Source organism: Neopelma chrysocephalum, unplaced genomic scaffold, assembly GCF_003984885.1.
Source record: "Neopelma chrysocephalum unplaced genomic scaffold, ASM398488v2 Primary Assembly neopelma1_123, whole genome shotgun sequence".
NCBI lineage: Eukaryota > Metazoa > Chordata > Aves > Passeriformes > Pipridae > Neopelma > Neopelma chrysocephalum.
The window spans coordinates 673,881-695,086 of NW_020897785.1; the positions used below are offsets into that span (position 1 = coordinate 673,881).

General features: G+C 45.0%; 1 protein-coding gene across 1 annotated transcript in view; it reads left to right on the plus strand.

Annotated features, from left to right (window-relative positions):
- Positions 1-1,357: 1,357 nt before the first annotated feature.
- Positions 1,358-21,206, plus strand: part of PINX1 (PIN2 (TERF1) interacting telomerase inhibitor 1) — a 62,088-nt gene continuing 42,239 nt past the window's right edge. The window contains exons 1-6 of the mRNA XM_027697808.1: positions 1,358-1,403; positions 6,529-6,638; positions 8,479-8,571; positions 8,908-8,986; positions 12,606-12,698; positions 15,251-15,327. Of these exons, the coding sequence (XP_027553609.1) occupies positions 1,385-1,403; positions 6,529-6,638; positions 8,479-8,571; positions 8,908-8,986; positions 12,606-12,698; positions 15,251-15,327 (471 nt within the window). The 5' untranslated portion in view covers positions 1,358-1,384. The remainder of the gene's footprint in view (positions 1,404-6,528; positions 6,639-8,478; positions 8,572-8,907; positions 8,987-12,605; positions 12,699-15,250; positions 15,328-21,206) is intronic.

Consider the following 21,206-nt stretch of genomic DNA (forward strand, 5'->3'; position numbering starts at 1 on the left):
CACATCAGTCAAGCCTGATGAATCTGACCTGAAAGTGCAGAGAACTGGCAATAAACTGTGGGGAGAACAAACAGTATGAGGATTCCTGACAGCTGGATATTGCCTTAGAAGAGCATGAAAGCACCAGCTTGATACCCTTCTTTAAAGGAGGGAGTGGGGCAGCCAGAGCAGCCAGGTTAATAGGAACGGAATATAAACTACCCTTTCTCTGAAAGGGATATTAAAGAACAAAATATTACACTCAGATACAAAATGTAGCCAGAGAGAAAACACAGGAAGCTGCCTACAACTCCAGTTAAGTGCTCTGGAGAAGTCAGCAGCACTTGGCAGGTTTTGGGTGCTGTTCTTCTAATAAAACAAACTGAGTAGCTAAAAACCAGAAAATGTGAATGACAAAGGGCTCAAAAACAAGAACTGCATGAAAAGATTGCTGAATAGCAGCAGTTTGGTTCAGTGAGTAATCAAAGAGGGGTTGGTTCAGTCTTCAAATACAATTTGTTGCAGAAAGGAAAAATCCTCTTTTTCCACATCAGAGGTGGGTAAGACAAGAAGCACTGAGGTGATATTGTAGGAGGGAATATCTGTGTTCATAACAGGATCTTAAAACACTTTGAAAATGAGAATAAAGATGTAATTTGCCTGAGGATACTTCAGTTTGGAGAGGGACTTTTTACAAGAGCCTGGAATGAAAGGAAAAGGGGGAATAGCTTAAAACTGCCAGAGGGCAGGGTTAGATGGGATATTGGGGAGAAATTGTTCCCTGTGAGGGACTGGGATGGAATTCCCAGAGAAGCTGTGGCTGCCCCATCCCTGGAAGTGTCCAAGGCCAGGCTGGATGGGACTTGGAGACCTGGGATAGTGGAAGGTGTCCCTGCCCATGGCAGGGGGCAGATCTGGGTGATCTTTAATGTCCCTTCCAACCCAAACCATTCCATGACTTTGTGAAGTTGCTGCTCTTTGACAACTGTAAGGAGCTCAGCGATGACAAGTTGAGCTTTATCACAGCAGGGCGGGCAGAGGATGCTGCACAGGGCACCCTCGGTGTGTGTGTGTATCCCCTTTCCCATTTCCTCCAACGACAGGAAAATTTGGGGAAATTCAGGGACATTCACACCCTAAATTCCCTGGAATATTCAGACTGTCCGTGTCCCATATTTTCAACCACACACCGAGCGCTCCTCATCCCTTCCCCCTGGCCGCGGGAACACCCGACACGCAACTGAGCCGTGTTTTAACGCATTTATTAAAATTTTAGCAAGTTTACACCCTCTTCTTTTCATTTTGGTGCCCGCTGCGCTCGCCTGTTTTAAAACTCTTTAATGAGACGCCCTTTTTGTGCGCCGGAGATGAGAAAGGTCCCTGTGGAGGGACGAAGGCCCCCAAGATGGCGATGCTGGCGGAGCGTGAGTGGCGATCCCGGCGGGAATGTCCCGGGAATGTCCGGGCAGTGGGGACAGGGAGCGGCCCCAGAGCCTCCCCACAGCCCTCGCTGAGGGGCCCGGGCCGCGCTGTCCCCCCCGGGGGGTGCGGGGAGGGGTCGCGGTGCCGGATAAGGGGGTTCAGGGGGGTCCCAGAGTCAAGGGAAGGGGGTGCAGGGGCTGGGAGAGGCGGGATGGGGGGAGGCCCTGTGCCCGGGAAATGGGGTCTCGGGGTCCGCAGCGTTGGGGAAAGGCGGGTCATGGGGCGGAGAGATCCGGGATGGTGGGGAAGGGGGCTCAGGGGGTCCGCGGTGTTGAAGAACGGGGGGTCTGGAGGGTGGGAAAGGCAGGAATGGGGGGCCAGGAGGTCTTAGGATCAAGGAAGTGTAGGGTTGGGGTCTGGGAGAGCCGGGATGGGTGGGAAGGGGGTTCAGGGGGCCCTTGGTGTTGAAGAATGGGGGTCTGGCGGCTGGGAAAGGCGGGAATGGGAGTGCAGGAGGTCCATGTGTTGGGGGAAGGAGGGTCATGGGGTGGGGAGAGCCCGAGCTGGACGAGAAGGGGGCTTAGGGGGTCCCTGGTGTTGAAAAATGGGGGATCTGGGGCTTGGGAAAGGCGGGAATGAGGGTCCAGGTGGTCCCAGTCTTAAGGAAAAAGGAGGTGTGGGGTCTGGGAAAGGCAGGAATGAGGATGTAGGGGTCCCAGGATCAAGGAAATGGATGGCTGGGGTCTGGGAGATCCACAGTGGCTGGGAATGGGGTTCAGGGGGTCTAGGATCTGGGAAATGCGGGAATGGGGGTCCAGGCATTCCAGGGTCAGGGAGAGTCTGGAGTCTGGGAGACCTGGCATGGCCAGGACAGGATTCAGAGGGTCTCCCGTGTTGAAGAACAGCAGGTCAGGGGGCTGCAAAAGCCAGGAATGGCGTTCAGGGGGTCCTAGGGTGAAGGAAATATTGGATGAATATCCTGTCTGGTAGCTCCCAGATACAGAGAGAAAGAGAAGGAATATAAAGATAATTCTCTCTCTAAAGTTCAGGAAACAGAATCTCTCAGGGCTGGCCAGAGTAGGAACTAAAAACGTTTGCTGCCAAGTTAAAGGTGCATTCTAAGTAGTCTTTTCTGTTAAATGTAAAACTCTATATGAGTAAAAACACAACTCAACTGGATTTTTATGTAACAGGACTAATATTCTCATCCCTGAGTATTGTTAAGATTCTTAGGTGCTTTCAGTAAACTTACTGCTGTCAAAACACCCTTAAAATGAGAGCACGGAGTCTGGTGAATTTGTTTGCTTGACTGCAGGAAATAGGGACTATAATGAAGAGTTAAAAATTATAGTTTCCAGTGGAAAATAGGGGTGTGAAGTGAGGAAAACAAAACTGCATTTGCATATGCAATTTTCTGGTTATTTTAGGTGTAAACTTTGGTGCCATTTTTTCAGGATTTGTTCATTATTTTATTTGGACACTGCACATGTCAGTAATCATAGAGTAATGTGGGGTGAAAGGGACATTTAAAGCTCATCTCAATCCACCCCCTGCCATGGACAGGGACACCTTCCACTGTCCCAAGGTTGCTCCAAGCCCTGTCCAGCCTGGTCTTGGACACTTCAGAGATGGAGCAGCCACAGCTTCTCTGGGCAACCTGGGCCAGGGCCTCACTACCCTCATAGGGAAGAACTCCTTCCCAAGATCCCATCTAACCCTGCCCTCTCTCAGTGGGAAGCCATTCCCGTTGTCCTGTCTCTCCATCCCTTATCCCAAGTCCCTCTCCAGCTCTCTTGGAGCCCCTTTAGGCTCTGGAAGGGGCTCTGAGGTCTCCCTGGATCCTTCTCTTCTCCAGGTGAACACCCTCAGCTCTCCCAGCCTGTCTCCAGAGCCTTGTCTTTCCTGTGAGCCCCGACCATCCATGGGCACACAGCAGGGGTTTGGATGGGAACTTTCAGAAATTATAGTTAAAAACATGCTCCAGGCCCAGAATTAGTCTTGGTAAAAGGGTTTAATAATGGATCTTTTTCAAATTGTAGGATATCTGAGTGAAGAGGTTGAGTTGTCCAGCCATGGCACAGCAACCCAGGGCAGGGGTGGAGTCCCCATCCCTGGAGGGATTTAAAAGCCATGTGGATGTGGCACTTGGGGACATGGGTGGCCTTGACAGTGCTGGGGAATGGTTGGATTCGATGATCTCAGTGGGTTTTTCCAGCCTAAATGATTCTGTGGTTCTATAAAGAAATGACAGTTTTCTCCACTGGATGGTGCTGCTCACCCAGAGTTGCATCACTTTACAAGCAGCCCAGAAGGTTGGTGTTGAATTATGAGCTGAATCTTTTAGCTGAAAGTTAGTACCTTGTTTCCTTTCTTGCTCTTAAGACATCGGTGAACAAACATTTCTGATAAATTATTGACTAAACAGTGGTTTTTGTTGTTTGGAAAGGGAGGATGATTTTATGGTTCCTGTAGGTGGCATGGAGCTGTTTCCTACTTCCTTAAATTCTTCTCTAAAGGTATAAGCAAGTTTGTTTGGGGTTTTTTCCTGCATTTATCTTATCCTATGTAAAAATAAGAGTATGTCAACCTTGTAGAAATGTGAGGATTAATCCCACAGTGGTTGTTAAGAAGTTTGAAATGGATTGCAAGTTCTGGGAAAGGGAAGGTCTCTTAATTTCAAGCTTAAGAAATATTTATGTCAGTAATTTAAATTCAACCATTCAGTTGTCATGGATCACTTCACTGTGCAGATGAATAATTAGAAAGATGCAGTGATTTAACAGCTGTAGGAGTTGGGATCTGCAAAGTCACCACCCAGGGAACTGGTAACAGAGAGTGTAAAAGAATATGGCCATCCTTAAAATGTTGTTAAAATTAAAAAAAGGCATTGAATAGTTTTTGGTGGCTGAGTGAGGGAAAGCTGATGTTAATTGAGAGATTTTAGAGGTAGAGATGAAGAAATATGATTGAAAAGGAGGGCAGCTGCTCAGCTGGGCAGCATGACCTCTGGTAGAATCCTGGAATCAGAGTCATTAAGATTGGAAAAGAGCTCTAAGATCATCGAGTTCAGCCATTCCCCAGCACTGCCAAGGCCACCAGTGACCCACATCCCCAAGGCCCACATCCACATGGCTTTTAGATCCCTCCAGGGATGGGAACTCCACCAATGCCCTGGGCAGCTGTGTCAGGGCCGGACAACCCTTTCCATGCAGACGTTTTTCCCTAATATCCAATCTGAACCTCCCCTGGCACAACTTGGGGCTGTTTCCTCTTGTCCTGTCCCTTGTTCCCTGGGAGCAGAGCCCGACCCACCCCCCCGGCTTCCCCCTCCTGTCAGGGAGCTGCAGAGCCAGAAGGTCCCCCCTGAGCCTCCTTTTCTCCAGGCTGAGCCCCTCCAGCTCCCTCAGCTTCTCCTGCTGCTCCAGCCCCTTCCCCAGCTCTGTTCCCTTCCCTGCACACACTCCAGCCCCTCAATGTCTCTCTTGTCTGAGGGGCCCAGAGCTGCCCCCAGCACTGGAGGTGCCCCAGCAGTGCCAGCACAGGGACAGGCACTGCCCTGACCCTGCTGCCACACCAGGGCTGGTCCGAGCCTGTGGAGTTGCTTCATTTGTTGCTTCTCCGCCTTTTGTTGGCAGCACAGGCAGGGCTTGGAGTAGATGCTGCTCTGAAGGCTGCCTGGTGGGAATAATCATAGAATCCCAGAATGGTTTGGGTTGAAAGAACCTTAAAGATCATCCAGTTCCACCCCCTGCCATGGGCAGGGACACCTTCCACTAGCCCAGGTTGCTCCAAGCCCTGTCCAACCTGGCCTTGAACACTTCCAGGGATGGGGCAGCCACAGCCTTTAAGGTTAATAAGTTGTTTCCTGTGGAGAAGTGAACGAAGCAAAGGCCTTGTCAACTCCTCTCACAGCTCTTGTTGATTTAATCTGCTGTAAAATCTTTTTATGGATCTTTTTGAGCTTCAAAGCTTCGGAAGTTTGTTAAAAAAAGCCCCCACTGTGCATCTGACAGTGCTGGTTCTTTAAGAGCAAAACTAAACAGGGCACAAAATGAGTCAAACATCCCCGTAATATTCAGTCCCTCTGGCCCAGATCCCAAATCTGGTGTTTTAGGGAATGATGACTTCCTGATTACGTTGAAAACACCTCAGTGAGTTTGGCTTCTCCCTGACTTTGTGTGGCCTTGGGTGAACGGGTCATTTTTGATCCCTCGTTTCCCATGGTGGTTAATGAAGTTTGTGATCTTCCTGTCTCCCATCCTTTGTTTGTCTTGTTTATTTAGGTTCTCTTCCTGCCTGTGCTTAGGTGCACACTTGAAGTGCCTTGTTAACTGAGCTGGCTTTTCCTCCTTGATTTCCAGGAAGCCATTCCTGGTGGGAGAGGCAAGAACACGCACGTGGGCCTGAGGGACTGGAGTTTCTTTAGGAATCTGCATAGGACAAAGGAGCTTTGACTCTCCTTTGGATCTCTTAACTCCTGCAATAATTTCTGGTGGCTTTTCCCAATAAATTTCCCAATAAGTTTCCTTAGTAAACCATTTTTGGCAAATCCAGAAGCTGAAATCCCACTGGTTTGTGTTCTGTCATCTCTGGGCATTTGTATTTCATTTTTGATTTGTTTTTTTTTTTGTGAAGGCAAGTATTAAAACTTCTGTGTTGTGCTTAAAAGGAAGACTGGATAATGGATTTTGTCCAGAACTGGGAAAGCAGCACTGTAATCACCTCCCCTGTAGATTTCGAAAATTGGAGTAAATGTGGATTTTAGACCTGTACCCTTACATGGTAATCCTTGAAGCCTTCCCTGAATTGCAGCTTATCCCTAGGGACAACAGCTTCCAACTTTGATGTTTGGAACTAGTGATCTTCAAGGTCCCCTTCCAACCCAAACCATTCTGTGGTTCTATGATATCAATTTTACTTTGGCATTCTTCACATTAATAATTAATATTTTCACCGCCCTTTTTTTGTTATTATTGGGTTTTCTGTTGAGTAAAATTAACCTCCCAAATATATTCGGCCTGACGTAAGTTCTGGGGGTTTTTTTGGCAATGAAGAGCTGTAGTTGAACTGATTCAATACTGTGGAAATGTCAGTAGAGCCTATTTGAATTTTTCCTCCCTGTCCCAGCCCGGAGGAAGCAGAAATGGTCTGTGGATCCACGAAACAGCGCTTGGAGTAAAGATGACTCTAAATTTGGCCAGAAGATGCTGGAAAAGATGGGCTGGTCCAAAGGAAAGGTAGGATCCAAAAGAGAGTTCTGTATCTCAAGGGTCTAAAACTGCCAGGGAGCTCTGATTTATTCTCTTAAGCGCACAGAGAATTTGAGCAATGTTGGATTTCTACGCTTTGTTGCAAAGGCCTGTTTTTGACTGTCCTGCTTTCCAGTTTTTCTCCCTTCTTTGGCAAGTTAATGTCCCCAAATAGGAGCAAGAGTTGGCACATTAAATTAGGTGATGGTTAAAGTCTTTAAGTTGCTTTTATACTCTCAGTTTTCTCCCTACTTTTTATTTAAAGCAACTCCAAGACCTGCTTTAGTCTTTCACCTGTTTTTTAAGTGTTCTGATCTGTTCCTTGAACCCCCAAAATGCAGCATTCTGGGAGCTGAATCCCTTCCCAGCTCCAGCCAGTACCTGTGGGTGAGGGCACTGGTTTCTGGCACTAAGAATAACCACTGGGTTATCCTGCAAACTGCTCAGCTGCCCCTTAAAACCACTTTTAATTCCACAGAGATGCCTCAGCAAAGCAGAGATTTGGGCCTGCACATCAGCGTGTTTAGTGCTAAGAATGCACACAAAACCCCCACTGCCTTTATTTAATTCTCCTCCTATATTTTCTCACCCAAACTTTCTTTAACAGAAATAAAATTAGGATCATTCTCCATTCTGTGAATGCTTTAAAGCCTGTTCTCGCTTTTCTCAGTGTAGCTGCTGTTGCTTCAGTTGCCTCACAACAAGTTTCCCACTTGAGCTGCTGGATCTTCCTTTCCAACGGTTACAGCTGTGCAAGAGGGATTTCTCTCTCCATTCCACTACAAACTCAAACAAATGGAACCTCATCTCGACCAAATTGATGGGCAAAAGCCCATCTCTGCAGTGCAATTAAGCTGCTTACACTAGTCCTGTCATCAGTTGTGTTGGAATTGGGTCAGGGCAGGATGTGTGGCTGAGTGGCCTGTTTGCTTCCACACTTTTTTTTGGTTATCAGGAGTTTCAAGGCAAATTTTCCACCCCAGGGACCAAATGAACTCAAGTGGGTTTGTAATAGCAACAGCCTTTTTTTCAATATGCCTCATTCTTTCAAATATTAGATATCCCAGGATCTCTCCACAGGGCTTTTCCCCATTGCTGCACCACATCCATGTTCATTAAAGCCAACACACTTGGCTGGTGATTTGTTACTGGTGACAAATTAGGCAAAAAGTAGGTGAATACCAGGAATAAAGTTGTAAACCAAATGCTTTGTCTTTTATTTTTTAACCCTGATCATACAGTTAAGAAAGATAACACTGGACCTGAGAATTGCTTTCCAGATTTGAATGACTGTGGGGTTTAGGATAGAGAATTCCCATAGTTGTTTGCTCCAATATTTCCAATCAAATTATGAGTGTGAATGAGGTAGAAAAAGTTGTTAATGTCCTGATTCTCCCCTGCCCCTCCTCTGTTTCCCTCCCTTATAAACTTGTTCTGGTTTATACTTTCCATGTGGATCTGCCTTCCCAGTGACAGAGGTATTTTGGGGGAGAGGCCTCTTCTGTATATGTAGTGTCTTGGTTTAAAACTGTAAACACTCTGGGCTTGCTTAGGAATGTCAGGTGACTTCCTGATTAATCACCCAACTGCTTAATGTTGTTGCTATTTTAGTGTTTTTAATACTTTGCTGGAGGCTTAGGTAGTAAATTTTAAAAACTGAATATCTCATGTGTGCTAAAGCCTGTGAATGAATTCAGTTCAGGCAGGAAAACAAATAGTAAGTTGTGATTTCTTGTTGTATTTCATTGCAAAGTCTTAAAGTATAAAAGCTCTGATTGCTCAGTCACTGCTGTAAAATCCTTACTTTTTACCTTTAAATCCTCCTTAGGGTCTTGGGGCTCAGGAACAAGGAAATCCAGAACACATCAGGGTGAAGGTGAAAAACAACATGCTGGGATTAGGAGCAAACATCAACAACGAGGTGAGAACTAGACCCAGGTGAGGGAATGGCTCCCGTTTCAGCTAAAACACAAATTTTTAAATAGAATATTAATGAAATCTCTTGTCACATCTAGTGGTAGAATGTTCCGAACAGGATTGTTTATGACTTACAAACACAACCCTTATAATTTTATCTCACTTTGGAGTGACTGTGTGAGCTGTTGGTGGTGTTATCCCCCTGTGGAGCTTCCCAGGGTCCCTCCCACCAAGAAGGATTGAATATACCCAATTAAGTTATTACTTAATATCTGTTTTAGCAGAATTTGTGTTAGTTCTGAAGACTTTTGCCTCGTATTCATATGAGCGATGTTTACAGGACAACTGGATTGCTCATCAGGATGACTTCAACCAGCTCCTGGCTGAACTGAATAGTTGCCATGGACAGGGTGAAACAGGTAGGTTCATGCTTTGCTCAATCAGATGCTGGAAGCTTAGCAGAGTTTCCATTCTGCGTCTTAAAAGATGAGCTGAGGCCCAATTTGGGCTCCTTGCTGAGGTTGACAACTCCTCCCTCAAAATCAGTGGGAGCCAAAGGATGTGTTGCTGTCCATGACCATGCTGAAGTTTCTCTGCCTGGATATGTAGATATCTCAGTGGATCAGTTTTGCTCTCAGGACTCAAATAAAGGCCTTTTGTTGAGGAAAGAAAACATAAAATGTTGAACTTCTTTATTTTATCCAGGATCACAATATTTGGGACCTTTTCCTGGGCTGCGCTACAGCAACACTTGTTTCTTTATCCAGAGTCTGTCTGAAGGCTCACAACAATCACTCACAGTTGCAACGTTTTGTCTTCCTTTTAATATGAATTGTCACTCCTGGCTTCCATGTTCCACTGGTTTCTTAAATACCTCCTTTTCCTGTCCTTGGAGAGTTGCTCCATAGCTTTTGACTCAGTTATGCATCTCTGCTTTGAGTGTGCTATAATGTGATTTTTGAGCACACAAGTGGAGAAACCACAACTTTCCCAAAAGGGCTATTTATAAAGTCTTTTTATTTTTGAAAAGCTTCGTACAGCTTGACCTTGGTTTGTAAAAATGAAGTTGTGGGTGTGAGCTTACAGAAAGAACGGGTTTATCCAATGGTTTGTCACCTCTCCTTTAGTTAGACTCAGGTTTAAGTCAGATCATACATCTAAACAACTCTCTGGAGCTTAGTGAATTTAGCAACTCTTCATTCATTTATTCTTAACCTTTGAACACTGAAGGTTTTCTAGGAGAGGAAATGCAGAAAAGTGAGGAGGAAAATCAGTTAGCAAGGTTTTCTAATCCTAGACAACTGGGATTAAAATTTTGAACCTGATATTTAAAAACACCTTCTTTAAACTGCTGTGTAAGTTCTCCTTGTGCCCTGGAGCCCTGATCATGGTCTGAGGCCACACAGCACTTGGTGCTGTCCTTCAAGTCCTCGAGAGGTAGAAGAGCATATCACAGGGAAATTCCAAAAGTTCCTTTCTGCCTTTGTAACTAAATCCTACCCAAGTTCCAACTTGAGCCATGGGAAGATGAGGAAGGTGTAGCTGGTGGGAAAACCTGCAAAGTGCTGGGCAGAGAGTTGAAGTGACTTGCCCAGGGACACAGTGAGTCAGCACAGAGGCAGGTTCATTGAGCAAGGCTGTCTTGTTCCTAAAGCTGTTCCCTGGGTCACTGATGCAAAATGCTCCATGAAAGCTGTATTTCTTCCTGCTTTTCTCAGTTGTTTTAAGTTTTCAATCACTAAGAACAAATTTGGGTACACATTGAAAATTCCTGGTCACAATCCCCTTGGGTGATTTACAGAAAGCACAAAGCTCTAAAACTTGTTTTTTTGGCAGTTTGCTTAAGCTGGCAAAACTCATCCAGCAAACTCTGCCTGCAGCTGTGCTGCAGGATCAAATGTTACATTATTGGCCATCAGCCAGTTTCAAACTGCATTAAAAGTCAGCTGAAAAACTTCATTGTTCTTAAAGAGCTGCTGGAGTTGCCAGAGCTGGGTTGCAATTAGAGGTCGGAAGGGAAAGGCCCTGTGGGGGTTGATTTGCCAACATTCAAATACCCTCAGTGTAGTTTTACCTTTCTTTTCCTTTTTTCTAGGTGAGCACCCAGTGAGGGCAGGTTTAATTAGATTAGATGTTAGGGAGAAATTATTTGTTGTGAGGGTGGGGAGGCCCTGGCACAGGTTGCCCAGAGAAGCTGTGGCTGCCCTGTTCCCTGGAAGTGTTCAAGGCCAGGTTGGACGGGGCATGGAGCAACATGGGATAGTGGAACAGGGTTGGAACTACACAGTCTTTCCCACACAAACCATCCCATGATTCCTGGCTCTTTTGCTGGGATACTCAGTGATGAAATCTGTGTGCCCTTCCCATTCTTAAGATGCAGAAACAGCATCCTGGCTGTGTCTGTGACTTGCCTTGGAATATCCATCTATAGAAATAACATGTTACTTTCTTGCTCGGACTAAATGGCTTTAAAAAGCACATTAATATTCCTGCAGTGCTCACTCAGTTTGTCAGAGGATTTTTTTTTTCCAGTCCCTGGAAGACACAGGGATGCACCTCCCAGCCCATTGCAAGTGCCAGCACGTTTCGGGAGTGAAATTCCTCCCTGCAGGCACAAGGCGGTGCTGCTGCGCCTTTCCCTGGAAGAATAATGTGGAAAAGGAAGCGCTGTGGGAACCCTTTGCTGTGTAATGCTCCTTTTGGTACAAGTAGCTCGGAGAACAGGCTTGAAGTGTTGTGTCTCTGGTCAGGATATTTAAGTTGTGATGCTTGTTTTCCCCACAGAACGTTTTTATTGGGGAATTTCTGTTAAAAACTGGGTTTGCTGGTCCTCTCTTTCCGTTAGGGCTTAGTGTGGAAGTGGGAGAGTGGATCTCAGCTTTTTGGCACTCAGCTCTCCCACTGCAGGCTGAGGATTTCAGGTTTAGGTCAGTGATTCCATCATCAGGTGGCACTACCTAACAAACAGGGAAGTGCTGGAATTCCAGCGTCAGAAAAGCTTGGGCTGCAAAGCTTTCCAGGGTGGGATCATGTAAAAAAGATGACTCAACTTAGCCCTCAGGGTATGGGTTCATTTCCTTACCCATTCCCAGTTGCCACTGGGAGGAAAAAAACATCTCATCAGAGTAACCTTTTCATGGAGTTACAGAGCAGAGAATCCTGTGGTGACTATTTTCAGCACAAAACTAATAAAGTACTTATTAACTGTACAGCAGGTTGATTCACTCCTTCGGAGATTTTTCGGGGGGGGGGGGGGAATTAACAGGCTCTGTGGGTGCAAAGAGAAGGTTTGTACCCCTAAAATAACCTGCCACAGCCCAGGAACGTGATGTCTCTACTGTTAAATAATGGGACTAATCCTTCATGTGGCTTTAAGCTGCTGCCAATCTCCCAAACTTCTGAGTGAATTTGGAACTCAGCCAAGCCCAGAGGCCATTCCCAGTGGACAGTTTAGATGCAATCCCTCTCCTGGAAACTAGGAAAATGAAATAATATGGATGTGGCAGTTTGTTCTAGCTGGCCTGAGGGACAGAAAAGCTTTGCCACCATTCAGTTTCCTTACACAGATGGATCAGCTTATGTCCAAATAAAGGTACTTTGTGTAGGGTTGGAAGTGGAAATCCTGTCATTTTTTCCCCCCTTTTTCCACCCAGGCAGGTTAAGTATTTTATTTTGCACTATTTCTTACATCTTTCTCAGACTTCGGCACTGGGGATATTTTGTAACAAACAGCACAATAAACCCTGACCTTTTACTCTTTTCTTACCACAGAGATGGATCTGCCTTAGACCTGGAGTGCCTGTATCTGCCTTTTTGAACTACATTGGATTGGAAAGGGGAAGGGAAAGGGATATGGCAAAAAAAATCAAGCAGTGACATGTCTCAGACAAAACTTGCCATGCTTCCTTCAGTAATATATTGTGATATTTTGTTGAGACTGGGTTTTGAGAGAGAAGGTTAAATACACTGTTGTTTGAATGTGGTGGTTGAAGTGCCTCTAACAGAGTTGGAACCTGTTTCCTTGGATTTGTTTTTTAGAGCCCTCAGCGAAAAATCAGAAAAAGACATTCAGCCTAGAAGAAAAATCCAAATCTTCCAAGAAACGTGTCCATTATATGAAGTTTGCCAAAGGTAAGAGGGGTTTTGTTGTTTCATAAGCTCTGGCCAAGCTTAGAACAAACCCTTTCAGGGTGATCTGTTGCCTTCTGAAGTCTATATTTGGCAAGTTAAATCTTGGTTTAGGAATACCCCCTGTAGCAACTTGCTTAGAGCTATAATGTGCTGTCTCTCTTTATTTTGGGTAATTTTGGATGGCTTTAGGCTGATTAGTTGAATAAAACAGTTCCTACCTGAAGGAGCCACCAGCTGGATGAAGGAACAGCGAATATTCCAAGTTGTGGGTGTGTGAGCAGGGGATGGGAGGGGGGAAAGATGATGATGGAGTGACTTATGACTTAGGATCTGCGTGGCACTATCCCCTGAGATCTCCAGTAACCCTGCTCAGAGATCATGAGGATGGGATCAGGGATCAGATTAAACCTGAAGGAAGGCAGGAAAGCCCTCTTACGTCCACCAGATACTTTATGGGATAAATTAGGACAGTGGTTGGTGGCCAGAAAAACTATCAAAAACTCAGGGAGTTTAGTAATTTCTTTCTTCCTTAGAGCAATTACATTATTTCAGTCATGCCTGGGTTTGGCTCCTGACAATTCTGGAATCCTTTCTCTGTTCCTCTGCTCCCCTTTCACACACCCACGTGCACATGGTGTGTGTACCTGTTTCAGGGTATGGATAGGATCAGTTCCACTAATGGCTGATTTATTAAACTGAAAACTCTGTGCAATGTTTTCGGACAGCAAATGCCTCTGCTAAAACAGAGCTAATTGATGTCTGAATGGAGGCCAAATTTTTTATATTGGGGTTTGGGATTTTTGATTAAATAAATTGGCCTTGAAGTCAAACCTGTTAACTCGACCCTGCCACTTTATGACATTAAACAATTAAATTGGTTCAGGGCTTGCAAGTGCAGAGGCCGTGGCCTGTTTGAGGGAGTGGCAAAGAGGATTTATTTTGATTTGGATTTAACCTTTTGCTAAATATAGAGGAAAAAAGAAGTGTCTTTTGAGCATGTAAAATACAGATCAAGGCTTTCATATTCACAGTATCCCTTATTTGTTTGGTCATGTTTCCACAAGGCGGCCCCTTGTTTGCTTGCACCCTCTGTGGTCTAAACCAGGGAAATTGTCCTTTTTCAGGGAAAGAGGAAAAGTTATTTGAGAAGGGCTGGTGTTGTTGTGGCCCTTGTTGTTCAAGCCTGATCCTGCTTCCTTTCAGACTAAACAAGACAAGCTCACACAAAAGCTGGAGAAGGGAACAGCGACGGCACAAAATGCAGCTTCCGTTTGCGGGGCTGGAGAGACACAGGGAACATGCACAACCCTTGGATCTGGGAATACACACCAATCTGAGATTAAAACACTGACTGCAGCTGCTTTTCTAGCAGCTGTTCCACTGGGATGCTGCTGGAGGTTATGAATGTCAGCTGAGTTGGTTTTCTATTAGAGAGAGAGGAGCAGGGGAAGGCACGGGCAGACAGTTTAGGGTAAGAGGAGGAGCAGGAGGATTTTAGGTGTCATTTTCCAAGCCTTGGCCAAGATAAAGCTGAAAACAACCACCAGTCTCATCCAGCTTGCTTGGGCAATGACATTTAGAGGCTGTGCAGTGAGGCACCAGGAAGCTGGGTCACACTTTCTCCTCTAGGCTGATGGGTGTGTTTGCCCTCTGTGGGCAGTTCAGGATCCCGAGGAAAAGAAACAGGTTAAATAGTCAGATTTTGGGTTTGTTTGGGTTTTTTGGTCCACTACAAAATTCATTTTGAGGTCACTGATTTTGGAATCGGAAAATCAAGTGATTAAGACCCCAGCAGACTCCTAATTAGTTGAACTGTCTGGACTAATTTTGTTTAAATCTTTAACTTTTACTGAGCTTTTTTAAAAGGATTTTCTGAGAGAAGCTGTGGACAACCCAATATAAAGGTTCCTGCACTGTGGAATTGGCAAAACTTTTGCTTGAAACTCTGAATATCACATCACACCCTTCTGCTTCCCCCTCCCTGCTCCTTGTCTGATGTCCAGTTAGCCACACAACAACCAGATGGGAATAATGGTCCTGCTGAGAACCTTTGCTTCACCCTTGAAATTGTTTTGAGTTGGAATAATCCAGTGTGTTGCAGAGATGGAGGTTTTACTTTTCAGAAGCAACATTAGGAATCAAAGGAAAGTCCCTGTGGAGTAAAGATGGATTTTTTTTTCATTGTATGGAGGACCTACAACTCCCTAGTTCTGTCAGAGACAGGAAATCCTCCTGAGAATCCAAAGATTCTACATTTACACATATTTCCTCATGAGTACCTTCATCACAGGATCACAGAATGATTTGGGTTGGAAGGACCTTAATGATCATTAGTTCCAACCCCCTACCATGGGCAGGGACACCTTCCACTATCCCAGGTTGCTCCAAGCCCTATCCAGCCTGGAGTTCCTGATTTTTATTCACCTCCTGATTGTCATTCACCTCCAAAAGCAATTCCTCTCTCTCTGTGGGTCAGTTTGTGTTACCAAAATGTCCCTGTCATCACCAGATTAGAAGGTTTGGGATTTTTTTCCTCTCTTTACCCCTTCCAGGTAAGGACCTCTCATCCTGCAGTGAACATGATCTGTCCTGCATATTTGGGAGGAGACAGAAGAGTGGGAAGATACAGGTAAAGAAGAAGCTTTCTCTTGTTTCCTTGCTTATTATTCCTCATAACAAAACAGTATTCAAATGTTTTGCTGCTAATGTGTTGTTTCTACTAGAAAGGCTGTGCTTGAACTGTGAGGAAATGAGTGAATTTAATCCATATTTTGTGAATTATTGTGATGTAACTTCTTTGGAGTTAGGAAACTCCAGTATTTTAATTTTACAGTTGTTAGGAAATGCACATCACCAAGGAGAATTTTGCTTCATCTGAAAGGTCAAAGGTTGGACTTGATGATCTAAGAGGTCTTTTCCAACCTAAATGATTCCATGAAAGATCCATAAATATCCAAAATAAAATTGGATATTCAGTAGCAACTGGGCAATCTCAACACACTGCCCTTATTCTCACAAAAATTGGGAAAGGCTGAGCAGCTGCAAAGGATTCAAAGGTGGCTTGAACACTGATAAATATTTAATGACAAGACCTTTCCCCTGACTTTGTGTAATGAGAGCAAGGTTTTGACTGGCTTTTATTTTATTTATGTGTTCATTAGCATTTTGCACTTGCAGAGAACAGACCTGCTGTATCAGTGTATAAAATAACAGACACTGTAACATGAAAAATCCAGAAAAATCCTGTGGAAAAAATAACACCTGGAAAAGCACAAATGAATATGTTGCAAGAATTGGTTCCGAGTTGTCTGAAATCTCTTGTTTAGAGGGAAAGAAGGGGCTTGAAATTAAGTGGAAGTTTCTGGAATATGCTGTATGTGTTTGGCACCTTGCTTCTCATGCAGTACTCTTGGAAATTGTTCTGGAACTTCACATCAGGCCTCTGGGAGCTTTGGGAGGAGAGGAATAAGGGGAGAATGTGCTGAGAGATCCGGGATAGTAGTGGAAATAATACAAGGTTTTTTCCTGTAGAATGACAGGGGAACTGGTGAAGAAGGAATAGTGATCCACTGGGGATTCTTCCCTGGAAAAACCTCTGTAAAATAAAGAATACTTCAGTGGTGTATCTTCACTTGAACAGTTTGAAGGATTTGTGCCATTATCACATATAGTGTTATATTTCCAGTGAATCTGCTGTAGATTTTGAAGTGGTTGGTAAGTTTATTGGTGACAGAGAAAGATGTCAAGTCTGTTCCTGAGTTCTCTGTAAAATACACTGACAGCTAATTAAACCAGGAGGCTGGAAGAAAGTTAAACAAACTGAGAACTGCCCTGTCTTGTCTGCCACTGCAGAAAACAGTGGGAACCTTTGTTACAAGTCACATGGTTTTGAAAGGTAAGAGCTTGGGACCAGGCCATCAGCCACCACAGAACCCATCTTAGCTTATTACTGTCTTGAAATAAGAATTTGGGGACTTCAAATCCCTGAAGCTCCCTGTTGGAGCTCTCAAATGCTGTGGGTGAACTTGCACCCAGGGGAGCCCTGTTGGTTAACACTTCTGAATATGCCGTGGATCCACTGCTTGGCTCCCTTGCTGTCAGAGCAAGATGAAGCAGGGCATCCTGGGATTTGAAGCAGCTCCACAGGGCTGTGGTTAAGGCAGTTGATTCACACACACAAGAATCCTCCTCTGGTTTGCAGGAGGTCTCAGGCCTGCTTGTCACTTGGTGCTCAAGTGTTTCCTGAGCGGGCTCTTGGGGCACAGGATGCTCTGCTGTGCTCCCCACCTCACCCTGGGCTGGCCCAGCTCCAGATGGATCCATGTTTGGATTCTCTTCCATTTTCTTTTTCCCCTGGAGCCCTGTTGGTTAACACTTCTGATCCCCTAAATATGCCATGGGTCTGCTGCTTGGCTCCCTTGCTGTCAGAGCAAGAGGAAGCAGGACAGTCTGGGATTCAAAGCAACTCAGCAGTGCTGTGGTTAAGGGAGTAGGTTTTGCCCACCCATGAGTTATCCCAAGTAACTGGTCTTGTTTTCTCCGTATGTTCCATATCTGTTGAAACTCAGGTTTGGAAAGTGCTTCTTCTGGGGCTTTATCCTGGAGAACACTTGCTTTTTCGTGGATAGACACTGCATATCACATGGATTTGAGGCTGCTTATGAAGGGTGTATAACTCTGTGCATGTTTTTGCTAATCCCATTGGCTGGTAGCTCCTGTGCAGATTTCCTTTTTCCCCTCGCTGAAAGGGTTCAAGCTTCTGACAAAAAAAGTCACAGGCTGTTCCCTCTTAAGCACCCAGATTTCCACATGCAAATCCAGGCAGGAGATAATGTCATTTGGAGCTGCATTGTCATCCTCTGGCTACTGTCTGCTGCTGAGCAGCCACAGGGAGGGAGAGCCAGAGGCAGCACAATTGCTTCCCCCAGCCTTCCCTTCTCCTTTTCTTCATGGGTCAGAGATCTGTGGAGTTTGCACACAACAAAAAATGCACTGCTCAGGCCCTCCAGCTCTGAGCAATTTCATTTCACTGCACCCATGAACTCTCATGATCCCTTTCCATCATGTTCCAGAGCCTGGTCCTTAAGGTGGCACAAATGGAACTGTGAGGATTTGCAGGAGTTCTCTGTTTGCTTTCTGGTTTGAAATCCTTGAGCTCCGCTGGTGTGGCAGAGAGCTCACTACAGGAGCAGGAAAGTGCTGTCATTCTCCTGGAAGTGAGTTGTTCCTACCTGTTCTGTGTGTAGATAATGTAGGAAGAGTCCTGGTGTCCAGCAGAGCCCTGGGTAGGGCCTACAGGAAAGATGAGGAGAGACAATTTGCAAGGGCCTGGAGTGACAGGACAAGGGGGAATGACTTCCCACTGACAGAGGGCAGGGTGAGATGGGATATTGGGAAGGAATTGTTGGCTGGGAGGGTGGTGAGACCCTGGCCCAGGTTGCCCAGAGAAGCTGTGGCTGCCCCATCCCTGGAAGTGTCCAAGGCCAGGTTGGACGGGGCTTGGAGCAACCTGGGCTAGTGGAAGGTGTCCCTACTCATGGCAGGGGGTGGAACTGGATGGCCTTTAAGGTCCCTTCCATCCCAAACCATTCCATGATTCTATAGCTTGAAGTCCTGTCTTTAAGGCTCTTTCCAAGGTATCAGATCCCTCCTCTTTGTTCAGAGGTGCACTTTGAGAAGCCTCCAGCACAGATTTGATTTGGACTGAATGACCAATCCTCAGCTCACAACAGTTGTCATTCCACTTTTGATCTTTTGACAAAGACATTCAGCATAATTCTTTTTCCCATATTTCTAGTTGTTTCAATCCAGGATCAGAACAATCTTGGGTGTAACTTCTTGGAAAGATGCAGGAACTGCTTTTCACAGTGACAGAATTGCTGAGATTGGAAGAGTCCTGAAGGTTTCTGGGTCAGTCACTCTGCTCAAAGCAGGGTCAGCTCTGGCAAGATATTCAGGAGCTTGTCCAGCTGAGTTTTGATTCTCAGCCTTCCTTAAAGCCTCCAGTTTAAGCCTGTGACAAAATTCAGTGGATAGATGGAAGAGATCCCTTAAGGAGCAGAAGATCATAAGGTTGGAAAAGGCCTTTAAGATCATGAAATCCAAATGTCAGCCAGCACCACCACCATGTTCATCACTAAACCATGTCCATATACACACTTTTGTGAACACTTCCAGGGATGGTGACTCCAGTACTTCCCTGAGCAGCCTGTGACAGTGCTTGACAACCCTTTCTATGAAGAAATTGTTCCCGGTATCCAGTGTCGTCCTAAGTCTGGCTGGTTGATTGGATCATACCAGACTTGAAGATTAGGAAAAAGGAGGAAAAAAGCAAAACCCAGGGAATTCCATCTGTGGTCAAAGGGAAATTAGTGGAAGGACTCAAGGCTCAGTGACACGGTCTCTGGACAAGCAAGATAATCTGGCTCTTCTGAAGTGCTTGTCAAAAATAATCACCTCTGAACTGGTGCTGTGATAAAGTGTCCCAGCACATCAGATGTGTCACAAAGCCACATTAGCCCTGCCCAGGCTTTTCCAGTGTGGTCATTAGCAGTGATTTTATGATCTTGACCTGTGGAGTAGCCTTTGGCAGGAGGTGTTTTGTATGAGCTTAATCTGAGCTGCCTTAACTGTAGAGCTGATCTCGGACTCAGTTTTTCACTCAGTGGCCAAGGAGTGATCTGGGTGATGGATCCTTTCTCTTGTTTCACACCAGCACTGCTGCAGTAAGTGAGGAATGTTGAAACTTGGATTATCTACCTTATCAAAGGAAGAGGGAGTTGGCTGGAGGATTGTAAAGATTGCAAAAGAGTGGAATTGCAAAGGATATGGAAGGAAATGCTGTTTGCCCCTGAGGGTCAAAAGGAGTTTCTCTAGAAGTGATAAAACCAAGACACAAGTTGAAGCTGTTGTTTTGATGGTTCTGGGATATGTGTTACTAATCAGAGGCACTTGCAACCCTTAATTCTGAATGTCAAACACAGCAGTCTTTTTTTTAATTATTTTTGATAAATCATGTGCCCAACTCAAACCTCCTTAATAAACTATACAGGGACCTTTGTTTAAAAAAAAAAATACAAGTCAAAAAAACGAGAGGGGAAGAAAACAATGGCTGGGCTTCAGAGTGGACCTAAATTGAAAACATCTGCAGTTTTTCCCAGGGAGAGCAGCAAGTGATTGAAAATATTGAATTGTAATTATGATGCTCTCTGGAGACCTGCAGAGAGGACCTGTTTTGCAGGGTAGGATCTTACCACACTATTTTTTGCCCCCCACTTTCCCTCTGATTTTCTCACTCGCTCAGGAACACTGGGAGCTGGGGATACAGAAAAACAAATTCCATTAGTTCCTATCTGGTTGAACTTCCTGGAACCCCCACTATTTTTTTTTTTTTTGCTTCTCAGAATTTCCTTCCTCCATCCAGCTGTGTTTCCTGATGAAGCCTTATCACTGGAGAAAATGCTCCTGAGTGAGACTGAGGATTTGGGAATGAGTTACAGACGGTCCCAACTTGGTTGCTGAACAACATGATTCTGGCACTGATTTCGCTCTGGGGGCTGGGGGAGTAGCTCTGATTTGCTCCAACTCTGTTGAAGGTGCATAAAAACCTGAATGTTTTGCATCCACCTCACATCCATGTCTCAGGCCATTCCATGAGTAATCTGCTTCCTCCAAATTTGTGTAACTTGGATCTAAAACCTGCGTAAGTTCCCTTAAACCACCGAATCCAAGTAGCCCGAAAGTCTCGAGTTTCCAGTGATCTCTTCCTTGTTAGTCATTAAAAAATGGAGTGATCCACCCCTTTGCTTTTTCACTTTTTTTTTTTAATCAGGAAATTGTCTTCTGACACATTTTGCAGAACTTCCTCAACTGACATATTTCCCAGCACTTATCAGAAAAGCATGTTGTCAAACCTTAAGGAACGACTTAAAATCCATTAAAATCTGGCTCTACCATGGGCTCCCTGAAGTTATGGGTGAACTAACATTCCTGACACCTCAACTTTCTCTCTGCAAAATGCCAGTTTTTATATTGATATTTAGATTGATCACAGTTGTGATTTTTATGCAAGTTACAACTTTAATCTTAGGGGTTTTTGTACCTGTGACCAAAGTTTCTGTTGCAGGAGTCACACATAAGTTATTTTGCTGTCCTTTTTTTCAGGGAAGAAAAAAAACTGCAGAAGAATAAAAATGAGTTACAAATTAACATAGATTTTTCACTGTTCTGCTTTGGAAACCACAGCCAGCATAAGGTATTTGGGACTGAGAGGCAGAACAGAAAAAAAGGGACATCAAAAACCTGGAGAGAGTCCAAAAGGATTTAGTAAAATGGGTGACAGGGTTAGAGGGCATGTCCTAGAAGGAGAGAGTGGAGGAACTGGATACGTTGATCTCAGAAAAGAGGCAGAAAAAGGTGACCTCTCTGCCTATAAATATCTGGGGGTCGCAGGGAGGGAGAAGCAGAGGAAGGGAAGGGACAGTAATCAGAGCAGGCAAAAGCCAGGAA